Raw genomic sequence first — 17,785 nt, 5'->3', positions numbered from 1 at the left:
ATTGTATGACATTATACTCTCAAATATATAATCAATTAGGGAAAATTTTGATAATTAGGTGGTACACAAGTATAACACACAATTTTCAAAACACAAGTAAAATTGATCAAAAACTTAACTCAAAAAATGAACATATTTGTTTTTAGCTTTTTTACCCATTAAACGGTATTTTCTTGAAAAATTTAAAGAACGAAAGTTGTAAAGAACTAAAATATGTTTTCGAAGAGTCTTGAATCAACGAATTTCAACTTACGATCAATCTACATGAATTTTACAAGATTGATAATTTGTGTGTATAAAACTCTTACGAATTTTAATAATTAAGACGAAGAAAGAGAATATGACGTATATATAATTTTCTAAATCCTAATACCTAAACTACAAGTTTTCGACATTAAAGTATGATTCAAATTTTAGGCCATTAGTCTAATTAAATTTTAAATCCTAATTTTTGTCAAAATTTAATCATTTTTTCTACTATTTTATTATTATTATTAATTTAAAAATTACGGAATATCATTAGCATTTTGTACGTTGATAGAAATATATATGTAGGTGCCAAAACCTAGACAACCTAGACCATATAATATTTTGACCCATCTTGGCTGCAGCGATAAGCAAAATGGTATTCGGATAAATCTTGGCTGCACACCTCCAATAATAGGCCCATTTCAAAGTTTTCATTATAATAAAATATTTGTATTATAGATCCCACTGAACTTGTTCAATTCTAACTTAATTTTATACAAGTTTTTAACAAAATTAACATTATTTATTCACTTTGTGAATAAAATGACTTTACTTTTGAATTTTAAATCTAAAATAAAATTATAATTATAATAATCAAATTAAATTGATTAATTTTTTTTAGAAAAATTTTAAAATACAAAACCTGTAATTAAAATGCACCATATAATTTAAAAACATCAAATAAAAAGTCACTCAATAAAACATTAAATTTAAATGTTATAATATAAAAAAAATTAACGATTATTATGGAACTGAAAGATATGCTCAACCAAGTCATTTTTTAGCTGACGATGTATCTGTTTATCACGCATTTGCATACTGTTTTGAATATATGTTTCATGCGGGGTAAAAGGTTCTTCACCCAAATTTGGTTCTGGTAAGCCATTTGTTGCATCGTCATAAATTGGTAGTGGAACAAATTGAGTGGCATATATGTCCCTCTCGTCTTCAACAATCATATTATGTATTATGATGCATGCTCTCATGATTCTCCCAAGATTTGCTCTGTCCCAAAAGTGTGTTGGACCACGTACAGTTGCGAAACGGGACTGTAACACACCAAACACTCGTTCAACGTCTTTTCGTTGGCTTTCTTGATATTTTAAAAATAATTTCCTTTTCTCACTTTGTGGACGGGGTGTCATTTTAACGAATGTTGACCATTCATGATATATTCCATCGCTAAGTAATATCCCATATTAAAACTGTTTCTATTTGATAGTAAAATTTACCTTTGGAGCACGACCTTGTAGCACATCATCAAATATTGGTGAACGATCTAAAACATTTATGTCATTATTTGATCCAACAACTCCAACAAATGTATGCCATATCCATAGATCAGATGAAGCAACCGCTTCCAATATAATTGTTGTAATTCCTTTATGACCACTCATGAACATTCCATGTTAGGTAATGAATACAACACAAAGGGGGGTGAATGTGTTTTAGGTTAATTTTCAGCTTTTTTAACTGTTATGAATGGTGAACAAAGTAACCTGTCTTGTAGAGATAACATGCTTTAACAGAAATAATAAAACATGCACATGAACACACTATCTTACAAAACTCACTTAATTTTATATTAAATCAAGTATTTCTTGCTACAAATTTCTAGGTTCTTTGTTGATAAAGAACTCAGCTTCTCTCTTGAGAGTTACAAGATTTTCTAGATCAATTTTTATTTTTTTTTAAAATAAAGCATCCAGTGTTTACTTTATAGAACGGTAAACACTAGTTTTACACAGTATGCAATAGCATGTACTAAACCTTATTTTAAGTTAACTAAAACTTTCTATTTCTGGCTTAGTATTTCTTTGCAAATTGTGCATGTCTGTGACTTTGCTTTGTCAGTTAATCTTGACCTTTGATATTGAACTCTTCAAGCTGCTTTTTGTAGACTTTTCAAATCAGTGATTGATTTGTTTGTCGATTGATAATCTTGGATATTTAACTGATATGCATTCTGTACTTGAGTTTTACACTGATATCTCCAATTTATTATATAGAGAACTCGACATCTCGATAAATGTAATGGCTTATCGAGATCTCTTATTACTCTATAGTTGTTTTGACTTATCGAAGTCTCTGAGTTCTCTATAAGAGAATTTGGCTTGTCGAGCTCTCTAATCTTTGTGTCTTCATTTTGGCTTATCGATATCTCTGAGTTCTCTAGTGTAGAAATGACTTGTCGATATCTCAAAGATCTCTAGTGATAATTAGACTTATCAATATCTCAGAGATCTCTAGTGATAATTAGACTTATCGATATCTCAGAGATCTCTAGTGATATTTTGACTTGTCGATATCTCCAATCTTCATGTCTTTATTTTGGCTTGTCGATATCTCTGAGACTTCTCTATAATCTTTTCTTGACTTCTCGATAAGTCATTCTGGAGTTCTCGAATGACTTCTCTATAAGACTTAATCTGTGACTTGTAGATTTCTTGACTTAGAATGTTTTTCCCAAAATAGATTTATTCAACTCCAAGCTTGTTCACATTGTCTCTGAGGCATGATCTTCTTCCAGAGTTTATTCTTAGGCTTGAGACTGATTACAGAAAAATACTCCAGTCTAATCTATTTATACTTTTACAGACTTAAGTGATACAATACATAATGCAAACTTAGATTATCATACAACTTACTTAAGGTTGTTAATTTGACTTAGTCTTGTTATAGTACATGCATGTCTTGCACAACAATCTCCCCTAATTTGTGAGAAGATTGCTTATCACAAATTCATGCTTGTTTAACAAGACTAACCCCAAGCTATAATAAACAATAAATCTTTATATAAAATTTAATAGAATTACAATATTTAACATTGAGTGGTTATAAAAGCTTTTAAAGTACATTCATTACATAAAGTCCTCATAGCCTGGCTCCTTTCTAATGAGATCTTTAAGAGTTAATAGCACTTCTGTGTCTTCTATATTTTCAATTCATCTTAAAGCTTCCATAATCTTGAGCCACTCATCTAATGAATAACCATTTAAGTAACCAGCTCTAAATTCGGAGTATCTGCCAACCTTTATATTCAGAAAATGTCCATCTTTGGAAAGTCTGCTCATCCCTTTTGCTTTAAGCTCATTTGATCTTTTCTCAATTCTTGCAAGTTCTTCTGCATACTTAATATCTTTTTCTTCCTTTTCAGCCTTTGCCCTTGCACTTTTCTCATCCATTTATTTCACCCATACACAACATACAGCTTTCCAGAACCTTGTGATTGTATCCTTATCCTTCATTAAACTGATCACTCTTTTGAATTATGTGGTTGAAAGTGTGTCCATTAGGTTACTACCAAGTAGAGTGAAAGAATCATCATCATAATAAATTCTTATTTTTGTATATGATACAACCCAGACTCTGACTATTTTTTCAGTTAGTTATTGAAAATATTCTTCATCTGCGAGGCACCAATTTAGTGGCAGAAAGTCAGATTGATCATAGAAATTCGATAAAGATCTTTCAGTAACTTGCAGTTACTTTGTTTTTCTCCCAACTGATTTAAAGTGAGTCATGGTTGGTGGTTCAAATGAAGGTAGGTTTGATATTTTCTTTAGGCTAGTTTGGCTAGTAGTGATTGGGATTGTGAGAAGAGAGTTTGCAGTTGGCTTAGATAAGAATTTTGGCTTTGAGGTGAAGGATGGTTGAGTGTTTGAGCTAAAAGGTTTAGTGGGTTGAGCTTGGTTAATTTGGATTGGTAGGGATTGTTTTTGTGGTCCTGAACCATCTTCCTTCTTCTTCTTTCTTCTTTCATCCCCTTTCTTCCTCTCATCTTCATTCTTCTTTTCATCTCCTTTCTTCTCCTTTTCTTTGCTGCCAGTTGCTCTAGAAGATTGACTTGGATTTGAGCCAAAAGGTTTTTGCTCATCATGCTTCTGCTCATCATCATCCTTGTCATATTTTAAATTGACTTGTGAGGGTGGCAACATGGTGTCAGCATTTACAAGGTACCTTTAAAGGATTCTAATCATTTCATCATCTTCAATTTTCTTGTTCATTTTGCGTTTTACATCATATTGAAGTGTCATAATCAGCCTCATATTTCCTCTAACACAGTTCTTAGGAACATTGAAGATCTTGTATTTCTTGGTCTGTGAACAGATGTAGGCCACCCCTTACTTGGATATAGATAAGCTTCAGGAAAATCATCTATTTGAGACTTTTTGAATTTATGAAGCAATTGGGTGTCCTCTGTGATGACCACATGTACCTTGTCAATCACTACATCCAGCTCAGATGCTCTTAAGGTTCTGAGATTTGGAAGAGACACATGGAGACATTTTTCCACACCAGCATCATTTATATTCACAACAATTTTTTCTCCAAATAGTTATCAATTTTCACAATCACTTCCCTAATGGAGTTGATGTATGTGATGTAGTTATTTTGAAGAGACATCCGCAGGACTGCAAGAAGTTCACTGAATTCTTGATCTTGATTTGGTCCTTCTGCAGCCTTGATGAGTCTGTCTTTTCCCACATCTTGGAATGATTGAGCTTGTGAAGAACTTTGAACATAATGAATTGAAGTGATAGGCTCCTTAGATTTAGATTTACCAGCATCCTTGGGTTGTTGAATCCAAGCATCAATCTCCCCTTAGTCTTGAAAACAGACATGAGTAGGGGAGTTGGTAATTTTGGCCTTACAGCTTCAGGAAAGAAGGGCAATGGTATGTTGAGCTTCCCCATGATGGCTCCCAAAGCCACACAATTCTGCGTTTGGAGATGCTTGTGAGAGTCCACCAGGATTTTGATGTCTGTTTGTTGACTCTGCACCAAGGATATGAGAGCATGTACTTGTGCACTTAGTGAGTCATTTGAGGTTTGGAAAGAAGAGACTTGATGTTGAAGTTCTTGAATTTGCATGATTGATGAGGACCGAGATATGGAGGAAGTAGAGACCCCAAAAGTATCATGCACAACCTTTTTAATTTATTCTATGAGCAAGGCTGAAGAAATGTATCTGCTAGAGTGCATCTAATCCAGCTTCAGTCTTGAGTCATTGAAGTGAGTGATATATTTTTGAACTTGGTCATGCAGAGCTACAAATGAGGTTCTTAGATTTTTGACACTAGATTCCACTTCACTGATATCATACCTAGACATTTGATCAACAAAGGCTGTGAATTTATTCTTGATCTCTGTCTGTGAGGGAATGATTTGATCCATCTTTTCTCTAACCATCTTCATTATCTTGTCTTGATGCCCAATTAGAGTAATTTGAAGTGCTTTTCCAAAGTTATGGAAAGCTTTAATTTGAGCCTTGTATACTTCATTTACTGCATCATATACTTCTTGTGGGGATAAGGATCTAGCATTGCTCCCCAAGATGGTTAGATACTCTTCCCTGAATTTAGCTAGCACAATATCCATTTCAATTGAGAACTCCTTGTCCAGCCATGCATCACAGTTTGCATCCTGACCAGCTTCATCAATAATTTTAGCTTGTTATTCTTCAACATCTGTCTGGTAGGATAGCATGATGGCCTGGTAGTCTTGATTTGACATGTTGGATGTTAGAAGCTGATGTGAAATTTGAGCAAGACCATCAATTTGGTCAACCATGAGATCATCAACAGTGGAAGGTTGAGATGCAGCTTCTTGTAGCCATTGGGATATGAGGTTAAATCCTTTTGGTTGAGAAGTAAAAGGTTGGTTGGATGGGTGAGAAGGAGATAATGTGACAGAACCACCTGTGACAGTAGTCATAGTTTTACTCACATATTGCTCTGTGGTTATGACAGGGTGTTGTTCTCCACTTGTGGTGGGAACCTCCAGTTTAATTGGAGGGGATTTGACTGGGTTACTATCATGTGCACCAGCCTCAAATCCTTGTGCTTCTTGGAGAGCACTGTCACATGAATGTGATGTTCTTGCCTCTCCCATAGCATGGTCATTGGCAATTGTACTCTCAACTTCAATTGTTAGTGCAATTTCAGCTAGGGTTTTGAGGGGAATTGTTCATGTGACAAGAACCTCCAATTGAATTGGAGAGGATTTAGATAGCTCCCCCTCATGAGTACTACCCTTAAATATTACAGCCTGTGAAGGCTGATTTAAACATGAAGGTGCATTTGTAACCATCATGGGGTCTTCAGTAAAAACTGATGAATCCCCATGTTTGTGATTGTGTCATCAAGGTCTACCCCAGCTAGTAGCCTCTCACCATCTAAATTTGGTGTATGGGTGATGAGCAAGGTTTCTTGAACCAAGTCACTTGAGTGGGGTTGCACTTGAGGATTAGATTCAAGTGTTGTGTAAGAAGAAGAAATTTTAGAGATAAGAATTTGTTGTACAGAAGTGAGTGTTGGCAGCTCCCCCTGAATAGATGAGGGAGCTTCAAGGGATGTGCTCTCCTTGTGTGTGTCATCCTTGTTTTTCCTTCCATACACTTGTATTTGTTCAAGTGATGGTTATGCAGACTCTGTACAAGGTGCATTTAGGTTAATGCTCTTTTCAATAGAGACATCCTTTTGAGAGGGTGCCTCTAGAATCTGCTTTTGTCATTTATTTACAAATACATCCTTTTGAGAGGATGCAGAGGTGGCTTGAGTGGTCAGCTCTAAGTTTTTAGCCTTCTTTGGTTTTTTTTACCAAGGGTGACTCAAGTTTTGTCTGTTCCTTACAACTCTCATTTATAATTGGTAAGGGTGTCTGCTTTCTCTTCTTTTTACTCACTTCACCCTTTTGAGAGGATGAAGTGGTTGGCTTCCTAGCAGCTATTCGTATAGAAGAAGGGGTCTCAGCATTGGAAGGTTCCTGTTGGTGTTCCTGTGTTTGTACTTCCACAGGTTCAAGGACCATTATTGTACTAGATTGAGCATTTTTCCTCATATCAGGCATGGGGTAAGGGTAAGTCTTAAACCTCTCCATCATGAATGGAGTGATTTTAAGACTTACAGTTACCTTGTTCTTTGTAACTACTGATCCAAATAGAATTTTGGATACTTGCTTACAATTGCCTATTAATGATCTATCTACACCATCTATCAAATATATGTCATTTACTTTATAGTTCAAAGAAGACATAATGAATCTAGGAAGAAATATTTCCTTACCTCTTGATGCTAATGGCATTGTTAGCCTGAAGCTCAATTCCTCCAATATGTAGTGTCCTACATTGATCTTTTTATTGTGAGCCATTGAGTAGACCAGCTTTTGGACAACACTAGATATGTTGTCAAACCTAGACTTTCTGCAGGTGAAAGCTCTTATCACTGAATCCAAGAGAAAAGACCATTCCCTCCTCAGGTTCTTCTTGTTCATACTTTCCAGATTAATCTTTTCAGAGTAATTGATGAAATCCATGAATTCATAAAGCTCATCATGAGTTGGAACCTCCACCAGCTTGTTAGTGGGTATGCCTAATGCCATGTTGACATCATTCTCAAAAATCTCCACATGTTGTCCCTTGATTGTATATTTTATCACAATTGATGCATCCTGGTTCTCATGCACAACTGTTCTTGTCACTGCTGTATTCCAAAAATCCCCTAACATGTCTAAGTAGAGTACAGGATTAGCAGTTAGAGCTCCCACAAAGTATGTTTCAGACAGAAATTTCATAAAGCTTTTGAAAGCTTTAGGAGCTTGATTTGCATCCAGAAATGCAAGAAAGTTGGTTTCTTTTGGGATAAAGGGTACAATAATGTTTGCTACCATTGAGAAGAGTATGAAGTTTAGTGGGTAAGAAAAATTGAAGAGAAAGAGTTAGAAACGAGAGAGAAATCGGTTTTGATTTGAAAATTCTAGGTCACTTAGAGTTCTCGAAGGTGTAAGTATTTGTATGTCGAGATGTCTGAGTATTTATAGTAAAAGCAAATGACTTATCGAGAACTCAAAAATAAATGTTTGGAATTTGCTTATCAAGAAGTCATTTTAAAAAGAGAATTACATATCGAGAAGTCATTTTAATTTACTCTTTTAGAGAACTAAAACTGACTTGTCGAGATGTCAAAAAAAAACTCAGTTTGTCCACAATGGACTAAATTGTTTCCAATTTTTATTTGAATAAATCCAAATAAAATTATAATAAATTTATTAAGAGTAATTTACCAAAATAATTTATTGAATTAAATTATTTCAGCTTTGAGTTATTTATAAATCTAAAATTGTACTTGTAGAGAACTCTCTGAGTTAACACTTATAGAGAACTCCACAATGACTTATCGATAAGTCATAATAAAGCTTATCAAGAAGTCCCTGGAGAAGTCAGAAAATTGACTTGTCGAGAACTCACTCGAGAAGTCTTAAAATGACTTGTCGATTGGTCAATTAGACTTATTGAAAACTCAATTCTCTATATACTCTTGATCACTTTGATTCTGCCTTATGCTAATTTTACATATTGACAATGTAAATCAACATTTAGATAGTTTTTTTTAGAATTGAAAAATTCCAAGCTAAATTTTGAAAAATAAATATGCAAAAATTTCTGAAATATTTATAATTCATATTTTAGTTAATTTTCAATTAATCAAAAGAATTTTAATTTATTAGAAATTAATCTGTTACAAAACATTAGCTGAGTTCTTGCCTTAGAATGAAGAATTAAGCATTCCAATTTCACCTAGAGGTCTAGTAAAACTTGCTTCATCCAAAGATTTAGTAAAAATGTCAGCTAATTGTTTTTCTGTTGGAACAAAAATGAGCTCAATGGTGCCATTTGCAGCATGTTCTCTAATTGATAGGGAATAAATAAATCCTGATTATGTAGTTAATGTTGTATTAATTACACATGGTTTGGGCTGCAAGGCCCAGTAAGAAGATGTATAATATTCAGACCAAAAAGGTTAACACATTGATCAGGCCCGATGGACCAGATCAGGCTTGATGGAACAAAAAAGCCCAAAACCCTGATTATTAACTAATTTCGTAATTAATAAATAAGGGAAAAATCAGTTATTGAGAAAAGTCCTAATAAGGACATAAATCCTTGTAAATTGGCCTCCAAGGAACCTCATAGGATAAAGAATCAGCTTCCTACTTCCTAAGACTCCAAAGTCCATTCTAATTCAGAGACTTGACCACCAAGTCTCCTATACCAAGTCCAATTCAAGGACTCCCAACATTTATATAAGGGGCCTCACCCCACAGATCAGAACTACGTTTTTTGACTTGATCCTTGGCAATCAGCAAGGTACGTAGGCATCTTGTTAAGATAGATTGAGTCACGAAACACAAGAACAGTCAAATCGAGCCTCGAAGCTCATGTTCCTTAGTAATAAATACTGCAATTATATATCTTAGTTTTTAATCCAAAACATTTGGCACCGTCTGTGGGAAAACAACAACCATGAAAAGAACATAGAGAACAATTAGAGCTCTTGAGGAAGGAACACCATCGGGGACAACCCAAGTGATTTCGTCAACCGTGGAGATACCTCCTCATTTAACTTATGCAGCTACCTAAGGAGAAGCCTAGATAGGGGCAACTCAACCTCAGCCACAAGGGACAATTCCCTCGGCTATTCAAGGTACGAATCCCCAAGTTCAACAACTACATGTACCTGTAAATTCTCGACCCATCGGGTACGAATATTCAACTGTTGTGACTACTAACCCCCCTTATGGGATGCCCCTTTACCCCGAGGTTGGAGGAAGTGGACATGCTGGACAGAGTGAAGCGCGAGGGCGATCGCCCCCATACATACGAGGTTTGGCTCCTATCCCTGAGGATCAGAAATTTTCTGGTCCTTACACTGAGAGAGACTCCGAATCTTCGGATGATGAAGTAGCCCCAAGAAGGAGACGTGCTGGAAAAGAGCCGATGGATGATGGTAGCCAACGTCCTCAAAGCACCCAAGGGATGAATCCCCAAGAAGTGCAGGAAAGGATCAGGGCTCACGAGGCTGAGATTCAAAGGCTGAGGCGCGACTTGGAGGTGTACCAGACCACCAGACCCCCAGTACCTCCTAGGGGGAGAAATCCTCCTCCTATTATAGACCTGGATGGTCCAGTACAGAGAAGGAATGTTGTCCCAAGGGCTGATCCAAGCAATCTTCTTCCCCTTGGAGATCCTGATGATCCTACTCCACCCTTCACTAAAGAAATAATGAATGCCCATATATCAAGGAAGTTCAAGATGCCAACTATCAAAGCTTATGATGGCACGGGAGATCCCGCTAATCATGTTAGAACATTCTCTAACGCACTGTTGTTGCAGCCCGTGAATGATGCTATTAAGTGTCGGGCCTTTCCTCAAACCCTGTCGGGTATGGCTCAAAGGTGGTAAAGTCATTTTCCCCCAAACTCTATTGGATCATTTAGAGAATTAAGTCAGGCTTTTATTAAACAGTTTATCAGCGGGAGAGTGCATGAGAAAAGCTCAGCATCCCTCATGAGCATCGTACAGGGAGTAAAGGAATCCTTGAGAGAATACCTGAATTGTTTCATAAAGGAGGCTTTGAAAGTCTCGGAGCTTGATGACAAGGTAGTCATGATAGCACTGCAACAGGGAACTAGGGATGAATTCTTCAAGAAGTCTTTGGTGAAACGCCCCCTGAAAGCATGTTACAGCTCCAAGATAGAGCCAGGAAGTACATCAAGGTGGAAGAGAGCATGAGGAAGGCCTAGTGAGTAATGAGCACAGTGGAGGCAAGAAGTGGAAAACTGACCTGGAATATATCGCTAAGGACAAGTATCCTAGAACCGAGCAAAACTCTGATTCAACCCCCAAGAAGGGAGGACCTGGGCAAAAGTTCACAGAATACGCTAAGCTGAATGCCCCTAGGAGCCAGATCTTGATGGAAATCGAGAAAGATCGAGATATACATTGGCCTAAGCCTTTGAAGGCTGATCCTGCCAAGCTAGATAAGAGCAAGTATTGCAGATTTCATAAAAATGTTGTCCATGACACCGATGAGTGTAGATAACTAAAAGATGAAATTGAGTTCCTAATTCGAAAAGGAAGATTGAACAAATACACTGGAGAATGAGGGGATAGAAGCGACAACGTGAGAAAAAACTTTGATAATTGAAGGAGAGATCAAGAAGATCAGGGGCGAAATCCCCAACCTAGGGGACCGATGATAAATACAATCTTCAGAGGACCGCTCCCCCGAGGGCATGTGATCAACACAATTTTTGGAGGACCAACTACTGCTGGGTTATCCAAGAACTCCAGGAAAGCTTATGCTCGAGAGGTTATGCATATTGTTGGGGAAGCCCCAAAGAGGGCCAGGACAGGAGTAACAATGTCTTTTGATGATTCTGATCTGAAGGGTGTAAAATTTCCCCATGACGACCCGTTGGTCATAACCCCGATAATAGGGAACAGCCCGGTAAGAAGGGTCCTTGTGGATAATGGTGCTTCAGTGGATATTTTGCTCCATGACACCTTTTTAAGGATGGGATATAATGACTCCCAATTGACCCCAACCGATATGCCGATATATGGATTTGCGGGAGTGGAATGCCCCGTAGAAGGAATAATCAAGTTGCCAATAACCATAGGACAGGAACCAAGGCAAGCAACTCAGATGTTGGATTTTGTGGTGGTGAAGGCTAGTTCGACCTACAACGCTATCATGGGAAGAAAAGGGATACACGCCTTCAAGGCAGTCCCTTCTTCCTATCATTCAGTTATGAAGTTTCCAACCCGAGATGGGATAGGAGAAGAGAGAGGAGATCAAAAAATGGCTAGAAGTTGTTATGTGGCCTCTTTGAGGGCAGACGGAGTTGGGGGGGCAGGTTCTTCCTATTGAAGACCTAGATATCCGAGAGAATGATGAGAAAAGAAGAAAGCCAACAGAAGACTTGGTTTCAATTCCTTTAGCCCCCGAAGATCCTGAGAAGGTGACTTTTATTGGAGCCAAGCTCGAGGAACCCCTTAGAGGGAAGTTGGTGAAATTTTTGCAAGAAAATAGTGATGTGTTCGCTTGGTCGGTAGCTGATATGCCAGGAATAGATCCAAAACTGATCACTCACAAGCTGAATGTGGATCCAAGTCAGAAAACAGTGAAACAAAAGAAAAGAAGCTTTGCTCCGGAAAGGCAAGAAGCTATTAAACAAGAAGTACTTGGCAAAAAAAACAAGAAGTTGAGAAGCTCTTGGAGGCTGGTTTCATTGAGGAGATACAATTTTCGAAATGGTTAGCAAACCCTGTAATGGTGAAAAAGGCCAATGGAAAATGGAGGATGTGTGTAGACTTCACTGATCTGAATGAGGCATGCCCCAAGGACTGCTTTCCATTACCAAGGATTGATACTTTGATAGATGCCACTGCTGGGCATGAGATGTTGAGCTTCATGGATGGATTTAGTGGATACAATCAGATCAAAATGAACAAGGATGACATTCCAAAGGTATCATTTATCACTGACTTTGGTGTTTATTGTTATCTTGTTATGGCATTTGGTCTCAAGAATGCAGGAGCCACCTATCAAAGGTTGGTAAATAAAACTTTTAAGGATCTTATTGGCAAGACTATGGAAGTCTATGTTGATAACATTTTAGTCAAGAGTCTAGTAAAGACTGATCATATAACTCATTTGAGGGAAGCTTTCGAGGTCCTGAGGTACCACAAGATGATGTTAAATCCCACGAAGTGTGCTTTCGGAGTAGGGTCTGGAAAGTTTTTTGGATTGATGGTCTCTAAGAGAGGAATCAAGGCCAATCTCGATAAAATAAAAGCAATCTTGGACATGGAGCCACCAAAAACTGTCAAAGATGTTCAAAAGCTCACTAGAAGGGTTGCTACGTTGGGACGATTCATCTCCAAGTCTGGAGATAAGTGTTTGTTGTTTTTTAAGTCATTAAAGAAGGTTAAGGATTTTGTATAGAGTGAAGAAAACCAGAAGGCATTCGAAGAGTTAAAGAAATATATGGCTCAAGCCCCGTTGATGGCCAAGCCAGCTTTGAATGAGGTTCTATACTTGTACTTAGCCGTTTCAGAAAATGCCTTGAGCGTTGTGTTGGTTAAGGAGGAACTGAAAATTCAGAAACCCGTATACTATGTCAGCAAAATTCTATATGGAGCTGAGCTGAATTATTCAGCCATTGAGAAGTTTGCTTTAGCCCTGGTGATGGCTTCAAGAAAGTTACATCCTTACTTTCAGGCTCATCAAATTGAGGTTCTAACAAATCAGCCATTGAGAAATGTAATTCATAGTCCCAAGGCTAGTGGGAGACTGATCAATTAGGCAATAGAGCTGGGAGAATTCGACATCAAGTATAAGCCACGAATGGAAATAAAAGCCCAGGCATTAGCTGACTTCATGGTGGAATGTACCATACCCAGCCAAGAAGTCTGGGGGCAGGAAGATACCATACCTCAAGACAAGGAAGTTGATAAGGGAAGCAAAGAAAAGGATGATAAAGAGAAAGAATGTTGGGTTCTCTATGTTGATGGAGCATCAAAAACAAATTCAAGTAGAGCAGGTTTGATTTTACAAAGCCCCGATGGGTTCTTGATTGAGTATGCAATGAAGTTAGACTTCCCGACCACAAATAATGAGGCAGAATATGAAGCTCTGATAGCTGGCCTCGGCTTAGCAGGGACACTTAGAGTCAAAAACTTAAAAGTCTGTGGAGACTCAAAGCTGGTTATATCCCAGGTAAAGGGAGAGTTCGAGGCAAGGGATGATACAATGGCTAAGTATGTCCGCCTAGTAAGGGCTGTGATGACCCAATTCGATGAATGCCATATTGAACACATTCTGAGGGAGGAAAATGCTAAGGCAGATGCATTATCAAAGTTTGCTTCATCTTAGATAGAAGAAAGTTCAGGAAATATATACTTCCGTATTTTAAAGACATGAAGCATCGATGTTAAGCTTGTAGCTCCTATAGGCCTGGGGATGTCATGGATGGATCCCATTAAGGCTCACATTCAAACCGGTTGGTTGCCAAACAATGCTACTGAAGCACAAAAATTGGCTGTTCGAGCACTAAGATACTCTTTGATAGATGGGATTCTGTATAAAAGATCTTTCGTGGTTCCTTACTTAAGGTGTCTCAGGCCCGATGAGGCACGCTTGGCTCTTAAAGAAGTACATGAAGGAATTTGCAGGCAACACTTGGGGGGCAGGGCCTTAGCTCATAAGATAACCCGTTTAGGCTTCTACTGGTCAGAAATGATGGCTGATACCAAAGAATATGTGAAGAAGTATGACCGCTGTCAGAAGCATGCTCCGGTCATTAGACAACCCCCCGAGATGTTGACCTCTATCAACTCGCCCATCCCCTTTGCTATGTGGGGAATGGATATTCTAGGGCCTTTCCCCATAGCCACGACACAAAGGAAGTTTTTGATTGTAGCCATTGATTATTTTACCAAGTGGATTGAAGCCAAGCCCTTGGCCAAAATTACAACTAAGCAGCTTGCACAATTCCTATGGGAAAATATCATGTGCCAGTATGGAATTCCCCGCATCCTAGTCACTGACAATGGAACATAATTCAACAACGAGGAATTCAAGAAGTACTGTGAAGAAAATGAAATTGAGTTACGGTTCACCTCCGTGGCTCACCCGCAAGCCAATGGGCAAGCAGAAGTAGCGAATCGAGTAATCCTGGATGGACTAAAGAAGAGGATCGAGAAGTCGAGGAATAATTGGGTGGATGAGATACTCCCAATATTATGGGCCTATAGGACTACCTGTAGAGTCACGACTGGAGCAACTCCCTTCATGTTAGCATATAGGGCAGAAGTAGTTGTTCCCGTGGAGATATCACATTCCTCTCCCAGGATTCAAGCTTTCAATGCTGAGGAGAATCAGGAAGGGCAAAAATTAGCCCTGGATCTAATTGACGAAGTGCGAGATGAGGCACATGCGAAGATAGTGGAATATCAGAAAAGGCTTCGTTTTACTACAACCTAAGGGTTAAAGAAAGGTTCTTCAAACAGGGTGACTTGGTCTTGAGAAAGGTGGAAGCTTCTGGTGTAGGGCAGAAAGGAAAGCTCGCCCCAAATTGGGAAGGGCCATACAAGGTCAAGAGTGTTCAAGGTAGAGGAACCTACAAGCTGGAGACTATGGATGGTTTTAAAGTCTCGAGAACTTGGCATGCACAAAACCTAAAGGTTTACTATGTGTAAATCAGTTGAGTACGATTCTCACTTGTCAGAACGACAAGTAGGTCGAAAAGTACCTTGAAGCTTTGCTTGCGTAGGATTTCATATTTTAATTACAGTAGGATTTGCATTATCAAAGTCATTATTTGTTAAGGGTCGAACCCATGCTATGTAAGGATTTGGAAAACCAGACTTCATATTTTTAATGAAATTGAAATTATTTCAACCTTTGGATGTTTAAGTTGAAATTATTTCAACCTTTGTGTTGCACAACTCAAAGGACCAAGTAGTTCAAGTTTAAAAGCATATTAAGTGCTGGAAAGATAAAGGAGAAAGATGCGAATAAGAAATCAGCATAAATTAACCTCAAAGGGTAATAAGTTCTGATACAAATAAAGTTCAAGCATAAGTTATGAATAAAATTACAAACTAGAAAAACTACTCCTCCATGCGGGAGCCTTCATTCCCTTGCTCCTTATCGGCACCTTCTTTCTCAGCATCCTTCGCAGGAGAAGAAAGAGGAGAAGTAGTGCTAGGATCCAAGATGCGATCATCCGGCTGAGGGGAGTTGAAGAGGGCATCTATGTTGTCATCCGTCTCAGCCTGCTCAGGATTTATAAAGTCTTTAAGGTTGACTAAGCCCGGATGCCTCTCAGAAACCGCCTTCACGGCCACATCCCATCCCTGGGTAAACTGTAGGGAATAAAGACCCTCATCATGAATCTCCATGAGATTCTTGAATTTATCAGAATCCATGTAATCATCAATGATGGTTTCCTTATCACTCCTAAGTTTCACCAGCTTGGAATGAGCCTTAGCCAGCTCCTCCTTCTTTGTGTCCAGCTTCTTATCCAGGACCTTAGCTCTCTCCTCCCATTTCTTCATCTCCTTCTCAAACTCATCGGAGTTACCCTTCCAAGACCTAGCCTGATGGAGGGCCGCCTGAAAGTAGGTATTACTCTGTACAAAGAAACATGAGTTAACACAAGTTCATTGAAAAATAAGAAAGTTGGAATTTAAAAAGAAAGAGTAGTATATTACCGTAGCTTGGGCCTGAGAACCCAGAAGCTCGATGGTCTCAATGTCACTCCCCATGACGATGTCAGTGAAGTCGTGGGGAGTGATGGAATGGTACGACCAATCCTTAGCATGCTTGGTGGATCCAACCACCGTATCACTTCTCCTAAAGCCCCAGTTAGGCCTAAATGAGTGAGCCTTGAGTGGAGGATCCACATCATCCCCCAGCTCTACAATAGGGTCGTGGGGCCTAAGGAAGGTGGGAGCATCAGGCTTGCCCCTGGGATCTCTGTTCAGCTTGGCCCTCTTTTGGCGGCCAGATTCCCCCTCCTTAGGCCTGTTGATATTATTAATGGCCTCACAAGCTGAAAGAAAAAGAAAGCAAAAATATTAAGCTTCAGAAGATAATAAAGTTGCAATTAAAAGGAAGGAAGAAATAGCTACGCAGGTATAAATTTACCCTTATCACTGGCCTGAGAGAGACCAACTTTCTTCAGAGAAAATTCCTCTAAAAGGGTCCAAGTTTCTATTTCCCATCATCTGAAATTAAGGCTTGATAGGCCACCTCCTCCTCATCAGTTAACCTGATGCTACCAGGACTACCATCTGACACTTTGCAAAAGAGCCTACGGAAGAGGGTGGCCCAATCACCCCCGGCCCAAGTCAGCCTAACAAACTCATCCATCTATTTAGGGTTGTTCTCGACTATGGAGTTGCTATCGAAAATATGGGGAATTTTGGGTCGTTGACGAATTAAAACCCAACCCGGTTGACCCATGGAACTGTTATAAAATTGGAAAACTTTCCTAAAGACAACTACGGAAAGGGGAAACTTATTTCTAAGACAAAGAACCATAAAACAGATAATATTCCTCCATGCGTTAGGGGGAAGTTGACAAGGGTTAATTTTTACATCTGCAAGCAGACGAGGAATAAATTCGTGAAATGGAAACCTAAGACCCGCGGTCAGGGCTCCTCGATATTAAACAAGGTATCCCCCTCCCAGTTACATGTCCTATCCCCGGGGACAGCTGGGGTAATTCTAAGATGAGGCGGAAGTTTATACAGGGTATTCATGGACTCAATTCTACCCTCTAACTCATAAAAAGTGTTACCATGGTTATACGAATCTAATTTAGATAAAGAAGGATATTCATCACCTCTAGAGTTTATCATATCGATTAAGGAAGTATACGGAGATTGAATTTGGATGTTTGTATCCGCCATTGATATTCTTCGGATGAATGCTTGAAACCCAGAAAAACTTGAAGGTGGTGGAGCTGCGGTGGCTGAGGTCACCAGAAATCGCCTTCTTAAGAGAGAAATCTAAGAGAGTTTTGAGAGGAAGTTTGAGAAATGAGGAGTGAAGTGAGGATTCTCACTTCTCACTTCTCTTATATAAGCGAAAAGCTCGGAATACGAGGCGTTTTTAGGCCCATATAGCCAGGCCCAGCTTGAAAAAAAGGCCCATTATGGAGAAGTGTCAGGAATAATCTAG

The 17,785-nt window shown here is 38.6% G+C and overlaps 1 protein-coding gene across 1 annotated transcript; it reads right to left on the bottom strand.

Annotated features, from left to right (window-relative positions):
* Window positions 1-983: 983 nt before the first annotated feature.
* Window positions 984-1,646, bottom strand: LOC141718780 (uncharacterized). Its single transcript, XM_074521164.1, has 2 exons — window positions 1,482-1,646; window positions 984-1,298 (listed from the first exon to the last, which is right to left on the bottom strand). Exons 1-2 carry the CDS (start codon window positions 1,644-1,646, stop codon window positions 984-986), a joined length of 480 nt encoding a protein of 159 aa, XP_074377265.1.
* Window positions 1,647-17,785: the final 16,139 nt, after the last annotated feature.

This window comes from Apium graveolens, chromosome 4, assembly GCF_009905375.1.
Source record: "Apium graveolens cultivar Ventura chromosome 4, ASM990537v1, whole genome shotgun sequence".
In the NCBI taxonomy this organism is placed as follows: Eukaryota; Viridiplantae; Streptophyta; class Magnoliopsida; order Apiales; family Apiaceae; genus Apium; species Apium graveolens.
The sequence above is the reverse complement of the archived record's forward strand: the minus strand, read 5'-3'. Positions and strand labels throughout refer to the sequence as shown.